General features: G+C 43.4%; 1 protein-coding gene across 1 annotated transcript in view; it reads left to right on the top strand.

Annotated features, from left to right (window-relative positions):
• The window catches only part of LOC136883339 (uncharacterized), a 79,654-nt gene extending 68,957 nt beyond the window's left edge, over positions 1 to 10,697 (top strand). The window contains exon 5 of the mRNA XM_067155578.2: positions 10,503 to 10,697. Within this exon, the coding sequence (XP_067011679.1) occupies positions 10,503 to 10,639 (137 nt within the window). The 3' untranslated portion in view covers positions 10,640 to 10,697. The remainder of the gene's footprint in view (positions 1 to 10,502) is intronic.
• The last annotated feature ends 5,122 nt before the right edge of the window (positions 10,698 to 15,819 follow it).

Genomic DNA, 15,819 nt, shown 5'->3' on the forward strand with positions numbered 1-15,819 from the left:
TATCGAGGAATGTAAGTGTACATTAAAAATTTGTTTAATGGGCTCTTAGATTACAAAATATGACAAATCTGTTAAAAAAATTAAATGGGGGGCAAACGTTTGGCCATGAGGGCCTTTGGGATATCTGTGGGGGTAGATTTTTTCATTGACTTAATTTCGTTTCTGTTCAGTTTGATCTAGAGAAGTAAATTACGATGTACCTGTAAAAACAGTATTTTTGGAATATTTTGGAGAGGGTTTCTAGGGTTATTTTTGTTTGGTTCTATCATATATGATGCGTCCGGGACTATACCAAGTTTTGACCTTTACACTGTGCACCCAGTAGCGGCGATTGGGAATTAATAGTGGAGGAGGTGGGGGGGGGGGTAGGAGCCAAAAAAATGTGTACACAACAAAAGTAGCCGGGTTTGTGGGATATAGCGGGGAGGGGATCGTATATACAGCTAAACTAAACAGAGCTACAAAGTGGTAAGTTTTCCTTGCTTTTTGAGAGAATTTCGACAGAGAGGTAAAGATGAACAGTTTACCAACTTAAGTGCGGTACCTAATAATAGTTTTCGGAGATTTCGATTTAGTACTATACAATAAAACTTTCACCAAAGGAACAATATTACACATCTATTACAATTAAATAAAAGTACGGCGAGATTATACAATTAAAAATCATTTAATATTCGACTACACACGAAGAAACTAGCAGACACTAAAGAGACTGCCAGACTAACGAATGCGGACGGCAAGCGGCGGAATCACACTGCAGTGTCCATGACCTTGGTAAACAAATGTTGCACATGTAAAAAAATCGGTTAGCCGCGACGATCGACAATTTTTCGTATTTCTGCTAATTATTTTGTTAATAATAAAAGAAAATAAAAGAAAGCATTAGCTGATAAGACAACAGAGCTTGCACAAATTGCTTGTTAGAATAATTTCTAGTTTCGACAGGCTAAAATGGAATTAAAATGTCATGTTTTCTCCACAGAGTGCCCCCCCCCCTCGCCCCCTCCCCTAATCGCCGCTACTGTATGCAGCCACCTAAACCTTACAATAGAAGACACTACAATGGCAACCTTAAAACGCAGAATGTATCATGTATCATACAAAAGGTCACCATAAGATGCACTAATTGTATGAGCCAGAGAAAAGATAAAACACATGGCGTATAATATGACACATAGGGTCGCTAGATAATATAGAAGGCTATTTTATCAAAGAGGCCTCATCTCATCATACTCTCATTCGTAGTAGTTTCATAGGCCCGGAGTCAGTTTTCCCTATTTGATGTAATGAATCCTCCACTTGTCCACTCCCTACTCTATATACATGTCTCTCAAAAACTATTCGTTAGATGCAAATAAATTAATCGTTACCAGTTTATAGTTTCATTTATTAAAATATATTTTCAAGATATGATTTTGCCAAAGGTAAATCTGCCACCATTCTTTGATTTAAATGTCTTGTGGTTGGGAATCACATGAAAATTTGCATCATGAAATTAGCGATACATAATGTGTGACGCAATATTACCTAGCAACCGTGCAGGCTGTGATGTAATGTTTTGATGGATGGCCATGACTGAGAGACATGCAGGAGGCTCTTTTTTCAAAGAGTTTTTATCTCATCCTTCATGTTAGTCCGGAGAACATTATTTTATTCATGGTAGTTTCATAGTCCCTGTCAATTTCCCACTTTCGATGGACTTGTCGAATCCATATTCCATAAAGATTTCTCTCGAAAATTATTCGTTAGATGCTCATAAATTAATCATTAAATAGAGTGAAATTTATTCAAAGACATATTTATTTATGATAATTTGACTTTCCCAAAGGGAAATTTGACACCATGTTTATTACTTCTATTTCTTGTGCAGTCTCCTATCAGAAGGTTTTCGATTATTATGGAGTATTTTTTTCCTATTTTGTATTTTCCATATGAGACTTGTTGCATCACGTGGAAGGCCAAGATAACAATGACAAGACATTCTAGCTGCAGACATGAAGGTTGCTCAGCTAACACCGAACGTTGCGTCTGATTGTTTAAAATGACGTTCGTCGATCCGAAGAGTGGACCCCGCTCCCGCAAGAAGAAGAAGAAGAAGAAGAAGAAGAAGAAGAAGAAGAAGAAGAAGAAGAAGAAGAAGAAGAAGAAGCAGCTTTGTCAAGGATCTAAAACCATTGTCAAAATGTCTACGTCTAGGTTAATCCTCCCTTCCTCCCTTCTACCTGATCTTCTATGATTAGTCGTATCATGCTATAGTTGTGACAGAAAAAGTAACCGAAATAGGCCATTTTCCTGCATGCTTGACCGAATTTTAATATTACTCAGTGTCTATTTAGGATGGATCGTGATATCTGATGGATGTGGTTGCGAACACTTCCCTCAGCCGTAATAAAATTTGAGTGGAATATTGTTCAAAATAAGAATGTCAGTTCTCCTCGGATAAAATCGTCCAGAGAAATCACATCAGGAAAACGTGTAGGCTAAATTATAGACAAGAATATACACAAAGCCATTACATTTGTGACCACCTACATAATACGGTCTAGAACAAACTTCAGCCCTCAGAATCGTGGCCACTCGATGATGCTTCGATTCAACAAGGTGGCAGAAGTTGTCCTGGCGACAACTGGTCTTTCAGTTGGTGTAGCGGTGGTGTACAAACCAGCTTCTCCAAGTTGAACTACAAATGTTCAATTGGGTTCATATCCAGACTGTGTGGGGGGCCACAGAATTAAAACAAATTTACTGTCATGTTCCTCGAACCATCGAGCGATTTGGCCGTGCGGTTAGAATCGCACAGCTGTGAGCGTGCATTTGGGAGACAGTGGGTTCGAACTCCACTGCCGGCACCCCTGAAAATGGTTTTTCATAGTTTCCGATGTTCACACCAAATGCTGGGGCTGTGCCTTAAGGGCGTAGCCCCTCCTAGACTTGTCCTATCCCATCGCCGCCATAAGACCTATCTTTTTTTGGTGCAACGTAAAGCAAATTGTAAAAAAAAAATCCTCGAACCAGGCATTCACAATGTTGACAGTGTGGCACAACACTGTTCTGCTGGAAGTGGTTGAACTCTATTGATATTAACGTATAAACTTGGTTTCCCAGTACATTCCAGATACTGCACAGCTGCCAGAAATTGGTGTACCAGAATAATGAAGTCCAGCGCGTCCCAGGCACATCGCCCAAACCATCACCATCACCTCTGTCCAACTTGTATGTGGGTCCAACAGTGCAACTAAGTGTCATTGCCTGCAATGGCAATCGGCATACACGCGCTCGGCCGTCCATGTGCTGAACCACAAATCAGAGTTCGTCGGACCAAGTGAACTTCCTCCGCTCATCCACGCTCTAGTGTTGATTTTCTGCTCAGCTCATACCCCGCTGTAGATAGAGTTCAGTCATCACTAGGGTATGATTGGGTCTTCGACTCCGCAGACAGATGGCACTACAGAGTTCGTTGATAGACGTGCTGTGAAACATGGTCCTGGCCACCACTTTTGCAGCCTAACTTAGGGCGATTTCTCGAACTGTGGCACTGCTGTCGTTTATAACAATGAGAGATAGTCTGCGCTGGCCTCTTACATCAATGAGCCGCTGTCCACACATGGCTGGACGAAGTTTCATTATCTGCCCATCGCTGCACCACTTTCGATATGTGCTCACAACCGCGGCAGGAGAGCAGCCGACATTCTGCACCGTTTCCGAGAGGCCGATACCAACGTGTATGAAAACCACAATTTAAACTCTACCAAACACTGAGAGATCGCTCGCTCTTCACATTCTGACACCTTTATAGAAATGCCGCACATATACCATGTTGCCAGCGTTTCAAATGAATCTTTCCACGTTCTAGGCACGATGGATGTTCCCTGAATCTGCTGAAAAACGAAGAAGAAGAAGAAGAAGAAGAATTGCCGTATCATGGTTGTCGAAGGACTGTCAAAATGTCTACGTATAGGTGAATCTTCCGTTCCGTCTGATCTTCCATGATTAGTTGTAGCATGGTGTACTTGTCATGACGGAAGATGCAACCGAAATAGACTGCTTCCTGCATGCTTGACTGAATTTCAATATAGCTGAAGCTCCTTTTTTAGAATGGCTGACGCCATATGATGTTATACTGTATGGAGTAGTATATCTTACAGAATTGTGAGCGACTGCAGGAGGACCTAGACGGTGATGGACAACGGACAATGGTATTATGGTAAATGGAATGAAAAGTCAACTTGTAAGTTTCGCCAAGTGTAAAAGTCCTCTGTTTTAATTACTGTGTTGATGGGATGATGGTACCTCATGGAGAACATGGTAAGTACCTACGTGGTAATATAAGGAATGATCTTCATTGTGATAATAATGTTAACGAGCTTCTTAAGAAGGGTTACAGATCTCAGCAAATGGTTACAAGAATATTTAGGGATCGTAGTAAGGATGTAAAGGAGGGGGCGTGCAAGTCTCTGGCAAGACTCCGATTAGAGTATGGCTCCAGGGTACTCCAGGACTACTTGATAAGAAAACTGGAAAAGATCCAAAGGAAAGCAGCACCAATTTTTCTGGGTGACATCCGACGAAGGAGTAGTGTTGCGAAAATGTTGCGATGAAAGGTCTATTATCCTTACCACGCAGCCAACTCACTGTGTCTGAAATTGTTTTCCTACAAAATATAACTAATTGAATAATAATGTTATTGGTTTTTGCGTCCGACTTACTATTTTTACGGTTTTCGGAGACTCCGAGGTACCAGAATTTTGTCCGGTGGGAATTCGTTTATGTGCCAGTAAATCTACCGAGTCGAGCCGGGACCGAAGCTGCCAACTTGGACTCAAAAAGCTAGCGTTCTCAGACAGGTGTTATGGCGACGATTAGATAGGGCAGGGGTAGGATTGGGAAGGAATTGACCGCCGCCTTAATTAAGGTATAACCTGGCGTGAAAATGGGGAAAACACGGGAAAAGCATTACCCAGGCTGCAGACAGTTGTGTTCGAATCCACTATCTTCCCGAATGAAAGCTTACAACTGTACACCCCGAACCTCTCCACAATGAAGGTCTCTGGTTACTGATTGAAGGACGCTTCTACAGCATCAGAAACCGATTAAGAGTTTACTGAACGATAAATCTTCAAGGCTTTCTGCAGCATCCCCTGTGGGTGGGGACGCAGATGAATACGCCCACGGTATCTCCTGCCTCTCATAAAGGCGACTAAAATGGGCGTCCAACGGATGATCGATCTTGAATCATGAGATTACCTATGATTAGTACCATCACGCGAGGACCACCTTGGGTTGACTTCACTTGCGATTAATACCACTGTGTGAGTGTCTGTGATTAGTATCATTGAGGGTGGATCACTGTTGGTTTACAGTATCCGTGCTTAGTACCACTATACGCGTCCGACTCGTTGGCTGAATGGTCAGCGTACTGGCCTTCGGTTCAGAGGGTCCCGGGTTCGATTCCCGGCCGGGTCGGGGATTTTAACCTTCATTGGTTAATTCCAATGGCCCGGGGGCTGGGTGTTTGTGCTGTCCCCAACATCCCTGCAACTCACACACCACACATAACACTATCCTCCACCACAATTACACGCAGTTACCTACACATGGCAGATGCCGCCCACCCTCATCGGAGGGTCTGCCTTACAAGGGCTGCACTCGGCTAGAAATAGCCACACGAAATTAATTAACCACTATACGCGGAAAACCATGGGTTTATGTTGCCTGGGATCAATACCACTATGTGAGGAACACCATAGGTCAGAGATACCTTTGGGTAGTTCATCCCCTGTGATTGGTACTGTACCACTACGTGAGGAACACCATAGGTCTTGGGTAGTACATCCGCTGTGATTAGTACTGTACCACTATGTGAGGAACACCGTGAGTCTGTTACTTGAAATTAGTACTGCTACATGAGGAACAAGATGGTTCTATTTTACCAGTTATTAGTACCATTGTGAAGGCCCGGTGACCTGAATTGTGGACTCCTTTAGACAACAAGCGTCATCCAATTAGGATTTTGCTTTAGTCCCTTGTTCAGTTTATACCAGTGTTATTAAGTTATTTTATGGGAAAGAGGGGCATAGCGGTTCATTATTTTGAATTAATATTAGATATGAAGGCAAATAGGACCACTACCGGGCGAGTTGGCCATGCGCGTAGAGGCGCGCGGCTGTGAGCTTGCATCCGGGAGATAGTAGGTTCGAATCCCACTATCGGCAGCCCTGAAGATGGTTTTCCGTGTTTTCCCATTTTTCACACCAGGAAAATGCTGGGGCTGTACCTTAAGGCCACGGACTCTTCCTTCCAACTCCTAGGCCTTTCCTATCCCATCGTCGCCATAAGACCTATCTGTGTCGGTGCGACGTAAAGCCCCTAGCAAAAATAAAATAAAAAATAGGACCACTAAGCAGAATGGGCGCATATTCAAAGATAATATAGGTTCACTTCATACAAAAAATAAAATACAGGTCATAGGAAAACAATTTAAAACAAAACAATTTACTGAGGTCAAGCTTAGTGAGAAATTTAATTTTTAAGGTACAAAACTGTTAGAAAAGCTTGCCTCGTGTAAACTTGAGAATGGATGTAAAACCTCTTTATACCATCATAAATTATAATTGTTTCCTGATAGAAAGATCGACGGATAAACTTCTGTGACAAATTAAAGTATAGAATGAAGTTAAATTACATTAGGAAATTATTTGCTTACCCCGAGACAAGCCAGAGTTTTCCGTGGAGCACAGGGCTCCCAGACAACGCGTCCTCTCTACATGATCCAGAAGACAGAATGAATCTGCCCTACGACGCGTGCAACAGCACGGCAAAATTAATTATCAATGACCGCATAGGACTTACCTTTCGGTTTATTTAAACCAATCGAATGTATTTTTTAAAATTTGACGCTTGTTGTCTTTTCCTTGCAAAATTCTCGAATTTTGTATCTTGTGAAAGTCCCAGAAAAATCGACACGCCCGGTACAGGGTGTCCCACAATTTCAGAAGATTATATTTAATACATTTTTTTTAAATGATCGAGAATTTACTTGTATTAGGCCAAATATATATACTCTCGCAGCACAAGTCACAATTTTCTCATTGTGTAAATACTGAATGCATGGTATTCCGACGTCGAACGTCATTAGTTCGATAATAAAAAAAACCTTATTTGTACAAGAATTGAATCGCATTCGCGTGGTGCTAGTATCAACTCCATGGCGTTGCACATCAGGTCTGCTTTAAATACGGGCTGTACTGTGCGAGAGCGTTAGTTACCTGTGAGATTGGACGGAGTGACATGAATGGGTCAAGAATGCCTGTACGACGACGAAAAGGCCAGTATAAACATCTCACTACGTTTGAACGAGGCCGTATAATAGGGCTACCTGAAGGTGGATTCTCTTTACACACTATTGCAGAACGACTTGGCAGGAATGTCACCACTGTGCATGCGTACTGGCAGCAGTGGTCACGAGAAGGTACTCTCGCAGGAAGACCGGGCTCTGGACGTCCCAGTGGCATCACCGAGAGGGAGCACCGCCGTATTCGGCGCATAGCTGTGGGGCAGCGGACTGCGTCTGCAGTTCCGAGCCAGGCGTCCAGCGGCGTGCATTCCACTTACCCCAAACCACCGCCCACTGCGACTTCAGTGGTGTCAAGCGAGAGCTCATTGGAGGATGGAGTGGAGGTCCGTTGTGTTTTCCGATGAAAGCCGATTCTGCCTTGGTGCCAATGATGGTCGTGTGTTTGTTAGGAGGTGGCCAGGTGAGCGCCTGCATTCCATCTGTCTGCGGCGTCGACACACTGGACCTACACCCGGATTTATAGTGCGGGGAGCAATTTCCTATTGCAGCAGGAGCACTCTCGTGGTTAACCCACGCATTATGACCGCAGATCTGTTACGTCCGTTTGATGATTCGACCTGTTGTGCTGCCGTTCACGAACAGCATTCCCAGGGGTGTTTTCCAACAGGATAATGCACGTCCCCATGCCACTGTTGTAACCCAACAGTGTCGACATGTTGCCTTGACCTGATCGATCCACGATCTGTCCCCAGTCGAGGACGTATGGGACATCATTGGACGACAACTCCAGCGTCCTACACAACCGTCATTAACTGTCCCTCTATTGACCGACTAAGTGATGCTTGTTGTTTAAAGGGGCCTAACATATAAGGTCATCGGCCCCGACCAAGTGAAACAGACATGCAACTCCATCTCACAAGCTGACATCCGGCACCTGTACGACAGAATACATGCACGTTTGCATCCCTACATTCAACTGCCAGGTTTATTATTTCGTGTCAGAGTGTTGAGAAACTTAAAAATATAAATAAGGTATTATATACAAATAAAACACAATACATTTTATGTCACAAAACATGTTTCACACAATGTCTGCCCAGAAATGGGCAACAGAAATTCCCTCTTCAGTGGCTTGAATCAAGTCTTGAAGTGTACAACGAACAGGGCAGGACTGACAGTCATACAGGTGTTGGGTAGTTTGTTGCTCCCCACAATCGCAGAAGTCTGACTGATCTTTCAGATAACCCCATTTTTTAAGGTTATCCTTGGATTTACCTACTCCACTCCTCAAACGATTAAGTGCCTTCCAGGTTGTCCATTCCAAATGATGACCAGGGGGTGGAGATTCAGAAGGCACCATCCAATCAGAAAGATGCTCCATTTTCGCTCGCCACATATCACAACGTGCTGTTCTTGCTGGTTTATCCAGAGCCTTGGATTATTGGTTATTAATGGACCAGCATGGCATATTTGCGATGGCTTTTATCGCGCGGATATTAACCTGTAGTCTTGTACCTTAAATCAATGAAATGTTACCTCGACAAATACACTCATGTTCATAAAAAACAGAACACCTTGAAAGACTAGAGGTAGGAAGTACATATTCACAGGGCAAGTTCATTAGTATGTTCTGTAGAAGCGATTAGCATTTCTGTCACCTAGGTTCAGCACGTGTCCTGTTGTCTAGTAGGCACTGGGTCCTACATGAGCAATGATAACTTGTTCCATACGTGGTATCGACGCGTATAAAGCGCGAATGGCGTCCTGGGGTATAGCGATCCATGCTGCATTCACCTGGTTCCACAGTTCATCTTTGGTGGTTGGCATTGGGTCACAGCGCCGCACCAGTCGTTTCACCTTATCCCACACATTCTTGATTGGCGACAAGTCCAGTGATCGGGTGGGCCAGGATGACAGTCTGACATCCTGTGACAACAAGAAGGCAAGGGATCGTGCAGCAACATGTGGTCGCGCATTGTCCTGATGAAATATGGTGTCTGGAGTGTCGTGCACAAAGATATGGCTACGCGTCGCAGGATATCATTCACGTAGGTCAAACCGGTCACGGTGCCCTGGGCATGCACCGACTGTGATTTGTGGTTGTACCCAATAGCACCTCACACCATAAGGCCTTGAGTTGGCGAGGTATGTCTTGTGCGAATGCAGTCAATGTGATGCCTCTCCCCTTGTCTGCTGCGAACCAAAATAATACCATCGTTTTCAAACAAAAAGAACCTGGATTCGTCCGAAAACACTATCTGCTGCCATTCCTGTCCCCAGTGACGTCGTTCCATACACCATTGCAGTCTAGCATGTTTATGCTGATTAGTCAAAGGTAGGCGGAGAAGTGGACGACGTGCCGGTAACCCAGACCGTAATGAACGGCGACGGGCTGTCACTCCTGATAGTGTACGATGTGTTACACTGTTCTACTGTTGCGCCGGAGCAGACGAGGACGCAGATCTGTCCTGCAATGCCATTCGGAGGAGGTGTCTATCTTCTCGCGGGGGTGGTCTGGGTGGTGCGACCAGACCCATATCCTAATGTTCTTCGGCCTTCTGTGAACCATTTCTACACACCCGTTGCACTACCGACACACTATCGTCCCAGACGAGCAGCAGTCTCGCGGATGGATGCATCTCATGCCAATAATGCGCCCTCTTTCAAACTCATTTGACGGTACGGTTCTCGTATACGTCTGCGAGGCATTCTGCACATCTGCTCAAGTCACACTGATCCATTACTTTCGGTTTTCTAGCGACAACGTGAGCCGCAGCCACCAGTCGCTGGTGGTGCGCCTAAATACGAATGTAGACCTTGAACCTGAGAGCCGACATGGTTCAAAAGCTAATCATTTCTTTATAACGCACCAATGCACATGTTCTATGAATATGAACTTCTTATCTCTAGTCTTTCAAGGTGTTCTGGTTTTTATGAACATGAATGTATATTGCCAACATTACAGTATTCCACATTCCTTATTATTTTCATGTTGTTTGGATATTTTTTCCCGCCGTTGTATTACTACAAAGGCTACAAACATCAAACCATACAGTGTTACCAGCTCTGTCTAGGTTTTCATTAAACTCCCAGACATACTGACGGAGATTGAGAGTCGCGTGTGATAAACCATTCATTCGGATTTCACGCTCCCGAAGGTAAATTAGATATCGCTATTTTGTAATATATTCTCTTGTTTTACTTGCAGGTGTAGCCTTGTACTTCGTGCTTGTGGTGTACAGTTTCTACCGGGAGCTCAGTGGCGACTTCGACATGAAGCTTGAGAATGAAATAGAGTTCAGCTCGAAATTCACCAGCGACGAGACTCTGACGATAGAGCAATAGCTATGACATTGTTGTTAAATTTAATATATTTATAATAAATATTGTGTATTTTCCCTTTTTTCTGAGCCCCTTCTTTTGGTTCCTAATAGTTTGGTTTTGTATTTACACCCAATTATTTCTAAGGTACAGCTATAATGAATTTGGTAAAGCTAACCGGTATGGTGTGAAGGTGATCGGAGTGTAGTTTACCACATACTCTTTGCTGATGACATTGCTCTTATTCCAGAACAGGAACGTGGCCTGCAAGAGGTATTAGATCTCACGAATCGGGAGATGAATCAAATCTGTAATATAAATAATAAGAAAACCAAAGTTATTAAATGCACCTGTAATGGTAAACTGAAGTCTGACATCTGGTCAGAGGGGTGACGAGTTGGAGCAAGTAAAATATTCTAAACCAACGAGCTAGAATAACAGAGGCGAAAGCTCTGCCTGGCTGAAGCAAATTGATCTAATGTCTGCCTTGTTTTCAGTGGTCACCTAGTCCGACTCGTTGGCTGAACGGTCAGCGTACTGGCCTTCGGTTCACAGGGTCCCGGGTTCGATTCCCGGTCGGGTCGGGGATTTTAACCTTAATTGGTTAATTACAATGGCACGGGGGATGGGTGTATGTGTTGTCTTCATCATTTCATCCTCATCACGCGCAGGTCGCCTACGGGAGTCAGAACCCGTCCTGGGATATCCCGGCACTAAAAGCCATATGACATTTCATTTTCATTTCAGTGGTCACATAAGCTAGGGAGGATGGCTCTTGAATAACGAAAAATGTTGAAAATACGCATTATAGAATCACTGATGCAAAATTAAGCATTTCCGTCATAAAAACTAATTTACGGTTAATCGCACCAGCCAAGCAGAGTTAAAACGAAAGGGACTTACTCATTCTGGTCATATTTTTAAACGTATTGCTTCCCTATGAATACCACTATAATTTTTAACGTATTTATTTATTATGATGTAGGGAACGTAATTTACCACCTTTTTCCATTACAGTACCATACTGGGATTGTCAGCTAGAAAGGTAATCTTTACAGTTGTCCATTACGAAGTGTAGCCTAATTTTACATATTAATGCGACTGACATCTACAATAAACATTTCACAATTTTTTTCGAAAACGGTAAACTACTGTACGTTTCATTGAAATAGTCCTACATCAAACCAATACCCAAGCACAAGACACAAAGGGCAAAACATATCCTTCGGGACTATTATGGACAGGAAAAAAATAACCTGAATATCAAACTTAAATGAATCATACCATCATAATAGTCAGCTATAAAAATTAACTCTCGAGGGCAAAAGATAAACAGGCACAAAGAAATAATCAATAATCGTAAGTCGGAAAAAGGAAGGATTATTAATCACCATACATACGCAAAATCTTATCCTCCGATTAGTGTGGCATTCTTGAAGGCGAAAATCTAACTTTTCACTTCTTAAAATCTACGATGTTCAATCACCACTCACAATATCCCAGTCACCTGATGATATGCCCTCACGCCAACTCGCTTTGTTTTGACAACTCAAAACATGCCTGTGGGTGGGGAACGAAGACGAAGAATACACCCACGGTATCCCCTGCCTGTCGTAAGAGGCGACTAAGAGGGGCGACCAAGGGATGATTGTCTTGCAATCATGAAACTACTTGTGATTAGTACCACCATACGAAGAACATCATGGGTCGCTTTTACTTGCGCGTAGTACCAATATATTATGTACCTGTGATTAGTACCACCATATGAGCAGGACCATGGGATGATAGCTACCATGGTTTGCCTTGCCTATGATTAGTACCCACTATATGAGGAACACCACGGGATAGTGCAGGTCCCTGTGGTTAGTACTCTAGTGTGATGAACGCCATAGGGTTGCGTTGCCTCTAAATGGCGCCGCAATGCGAGAAAAAAAAACATAGGTCTGTATTATATGTCGATTTTTATAACCTTTGAGTAGTACCATAATGTGTGGAATACCGCGAGTCTCTGCTACTTTTGATTAGTACCGCAACATGACAAATACCATGGTTCTACTTTCCTAGCGATGCGTACCGTTATGAGGGGCCGATAACTTGGATTTTGGACCCCCTTTAAACTGCAAGCATCATCAATTCAGTGTTATGCTATAGCAGCAGTCCCTTGGTCAGTAATCCTATTGTTTTACGTCAGTTTCTGTGAATGTAAGGCATGGCGGGTCGCATTCACTGATTGTTTTAAATTCATCTCCATCCATTCATTCTTTGTCCTCAACGTTTTGAATTCTGGTCAGTGGAGAATTTTGGACTTTTAACTTGTCATTCCATTTCGTCTCATTATTACGTACCATTAGGGGCCGATGACCTCGATGTTAGACCCCTTTAAACAACAAGCATAATAATCATCATCATCTTTACGAACTTGCCTCCGCAAGGACGCAGATGTCAGGCATACGGCCCCTCGATCTCGTTGGTCTAAACACATCAAGTTAGGCGCACACAGACCACTGTGTTGTGCTGGCCATGGCAGAACGAAGGGAGGGCATGTCTTCGTTCGTAAATGTGTTACCGTTCAACTAGACCAGGTCCTCTCAGGGTGCATGCGCGTGGTGCATGCACTGTGCACGGTGCAAAAGACGACTTGGCTTGGTTGACCAGAGTGCAGACCCCCCACTCCTCGATTTGGAGCAATAGCGCTTACTCTCTCTTTCCTCACGCCTGTCTCGCTCGCTCCGCCTGTCTCCCTCTGCCCCACTTGCGCCGTAGCGCTCCAAATCCGGGCTGACTTGAGCCGAGTATAGGCGGGTTGAGCCGAGCTTAGCCGAGTAGCCCAGAGACGAAGCGTTGATCCGAGCCATGCCGAGCGACAGCGATGCACAGTGCACGGAGCTCTTGCGCCTCTATCTGCACGCGTGAGATTTTGGGCGTTTGATAGGCCCTGAACTAGACACAAAATACATATACATCGAATTTTCTAACAGGTTTTCAATCACAGTATGCTTAACTGTTTCTAGTACTTCAGTTGTTGGCGATTTGTTTCCAAAATCAGTGAGGCGAAAAATCCCGATAGTATCGTTTGCTACCAATTTGCCACAAACAACTGTTTTAGTCCAGAGAAACTCATATTTTGTGGTTTTGTACCACGCCGTTTATCTGGCCCAAACATTATGAAAGGAAGGTTGTAGATAATATTGTCTGTCTTATAGTGGACTCTAGGGAAAGTGTACCTTTTTCCAAGATCTATATTTTCGTCCCTCTTGAAAGCAATGTTGCCATGCGGTTATCCTACTGGTGTAGCGTCCGCGTGACGGATGAAGGAACGCTATTTATTACGATCGAAAATATAATAGTACTATAAACGGAAAGCTCTCATGTTCTGGTCTTCCAATTAGTCGAGTTCCGCAGACTTTAAGGTGGAAGGTAGTATTGGCGACGGTGTGAGGTATCTAACCTGGCCATACCATTGGAGAAGTGTCTCACGCATTTTCTCATTCATTGGGGCCATGCCAATCTTTCGCGGAATTGTAATGTGGTCAGGGCGAGAGATTCTCATCAACTAATGCAACATACTCATCTCTATTACGTGAAGTTGGTGCTCTTCTTGCCTCGTAACTGACCAGCACGACTCGGCTCAATAGATAGCGACTGGAAGAAAAACAGAATGGTACCGAGCGAAATGGTGTGCGGTTACGGTCGGGCAGCTGTGAGCTTGCATTTGGGAGACGGTGGGTTCGAGCCGCACTTAAAGGCAGCTCTGAAGATGGTTTTCCGTGGTTTCCCATTTTCACACCAAGCAAATGCTAGGGCTTACGGCCGCTTCCTCCCCACTCCTACCCCTTTTATATATCATCGTCGCCATAATACCTATCTGTGTCGGTGCGTCGTAGAGCCGATTATAAAATAAAAAACAGTACGGTATATTTTCAACTTCAGACCAAGATCAACATCATACACAAAATTATTTGCGATTTTCTGGACGTGCCGGGCTGAGTGGCTCAGGTGGTAGAGCGCTGGCCTTCTGAACTCAAGTTGGCGGGTTTGATCCTGGTTCAGTCCGGTGGTATTTGAAGGTGCTCAAATATGTCAGAACGTAAGACCTCCTTTGGGGCAAAATTCCGGCATTTCGGCGTGTCTGAAGACCGTAAAGTAGTTGGTGGGACGTAAACCAATATTAATAATAATACAGTAATATTTATATATTTATTTTTTATCATTTTAATTTACTTTTTTACATTTTTATTTTTTTATTTTTTATTTTTAATAGTTTGTTTAATTTTTGAAATTTTAAATTTCTATATTTTTTATATTTTATTGGCCTGATTTTGATGTGATTTAGTTTCCTTGTCTTTTGCTAATAAGGTTTTGTAAAGAATAGAGAGAGTTCTGTGCTTCGCTCGGCGCTCGGTCTGGCGTGAAGTGACAGTATAAAGATCAGTAATGTCCGAGCGATGATGGGAGTTGCACCCATAACCGAGAAAATGCGGAAGGCTCGTTTATGTTGGTACGGTCATGTCATGCGTAGTGATAAGCAGTCAGTCGCCAAGACTGCCCTGCGACCGACCTAAAAAGGCGGTGGCTTGATCAGCTGAAAGAAGACATGCGACACATCATGAAGCTCTTCGTCCACAGAAGAGGATACTGTCATGAAACATCGAACCATGCAGCAAAGAGGGATAAGTGCGAAGAAGAAGAAGAAGAAGAAGAAGAAGAATTATGTATTTCCTAACATATTTTCCCCAAACTTTGTAAAATTCATCCCTCTTATTAATAAAAGAGATGGAGTTCGTTTGTTTCTGATAGGCTCGAAAACTACTGGACCGAATGAGCTGAGATATAGTAAGGATACACTCAACTCTCGATTTACCGTAATCGGATCAACCGCGTTGCGGCTTAACCGCGATATCAAAAACATTAAAAATGCACGAGTGTCAAGAGTTAGAGTAATACAGAATTACAAAGGGTCGGGATAATATTGCCGAGTCGTAATAGTAGCAGGGGTGGCGGGAAATGAAAGTGATGAGTAGGGTCCGGATTTAAAAAATGCGTATGCGCATATGCAAATGTATATTTTGAACGCTAGTGCATGTATGGATATATGAATCTAGTGAACTCTGTAGTCTATATGTTGTACACCCCTTGGCAACACGAGAAGCCTTCCCTGATCGAAGAAAATGCTTTCATTGTCGCAGCTATTTCCTTCTTTCTGA

Source organism: Anabrus simplex, chromosome 11 (assembly GCF_040414725.1).
Source record: "Anabrus simplex isolate iqAnaSimp1 chromosome 11, ASM4041472v1, whole genome shotgun sequence".
Lineage (NCBI taxonomy): Eukaryota > Metazoa > Arthropoda > Insecta > Orthoptera > Tettigoniidae > Anabrus > Anabrus simplex.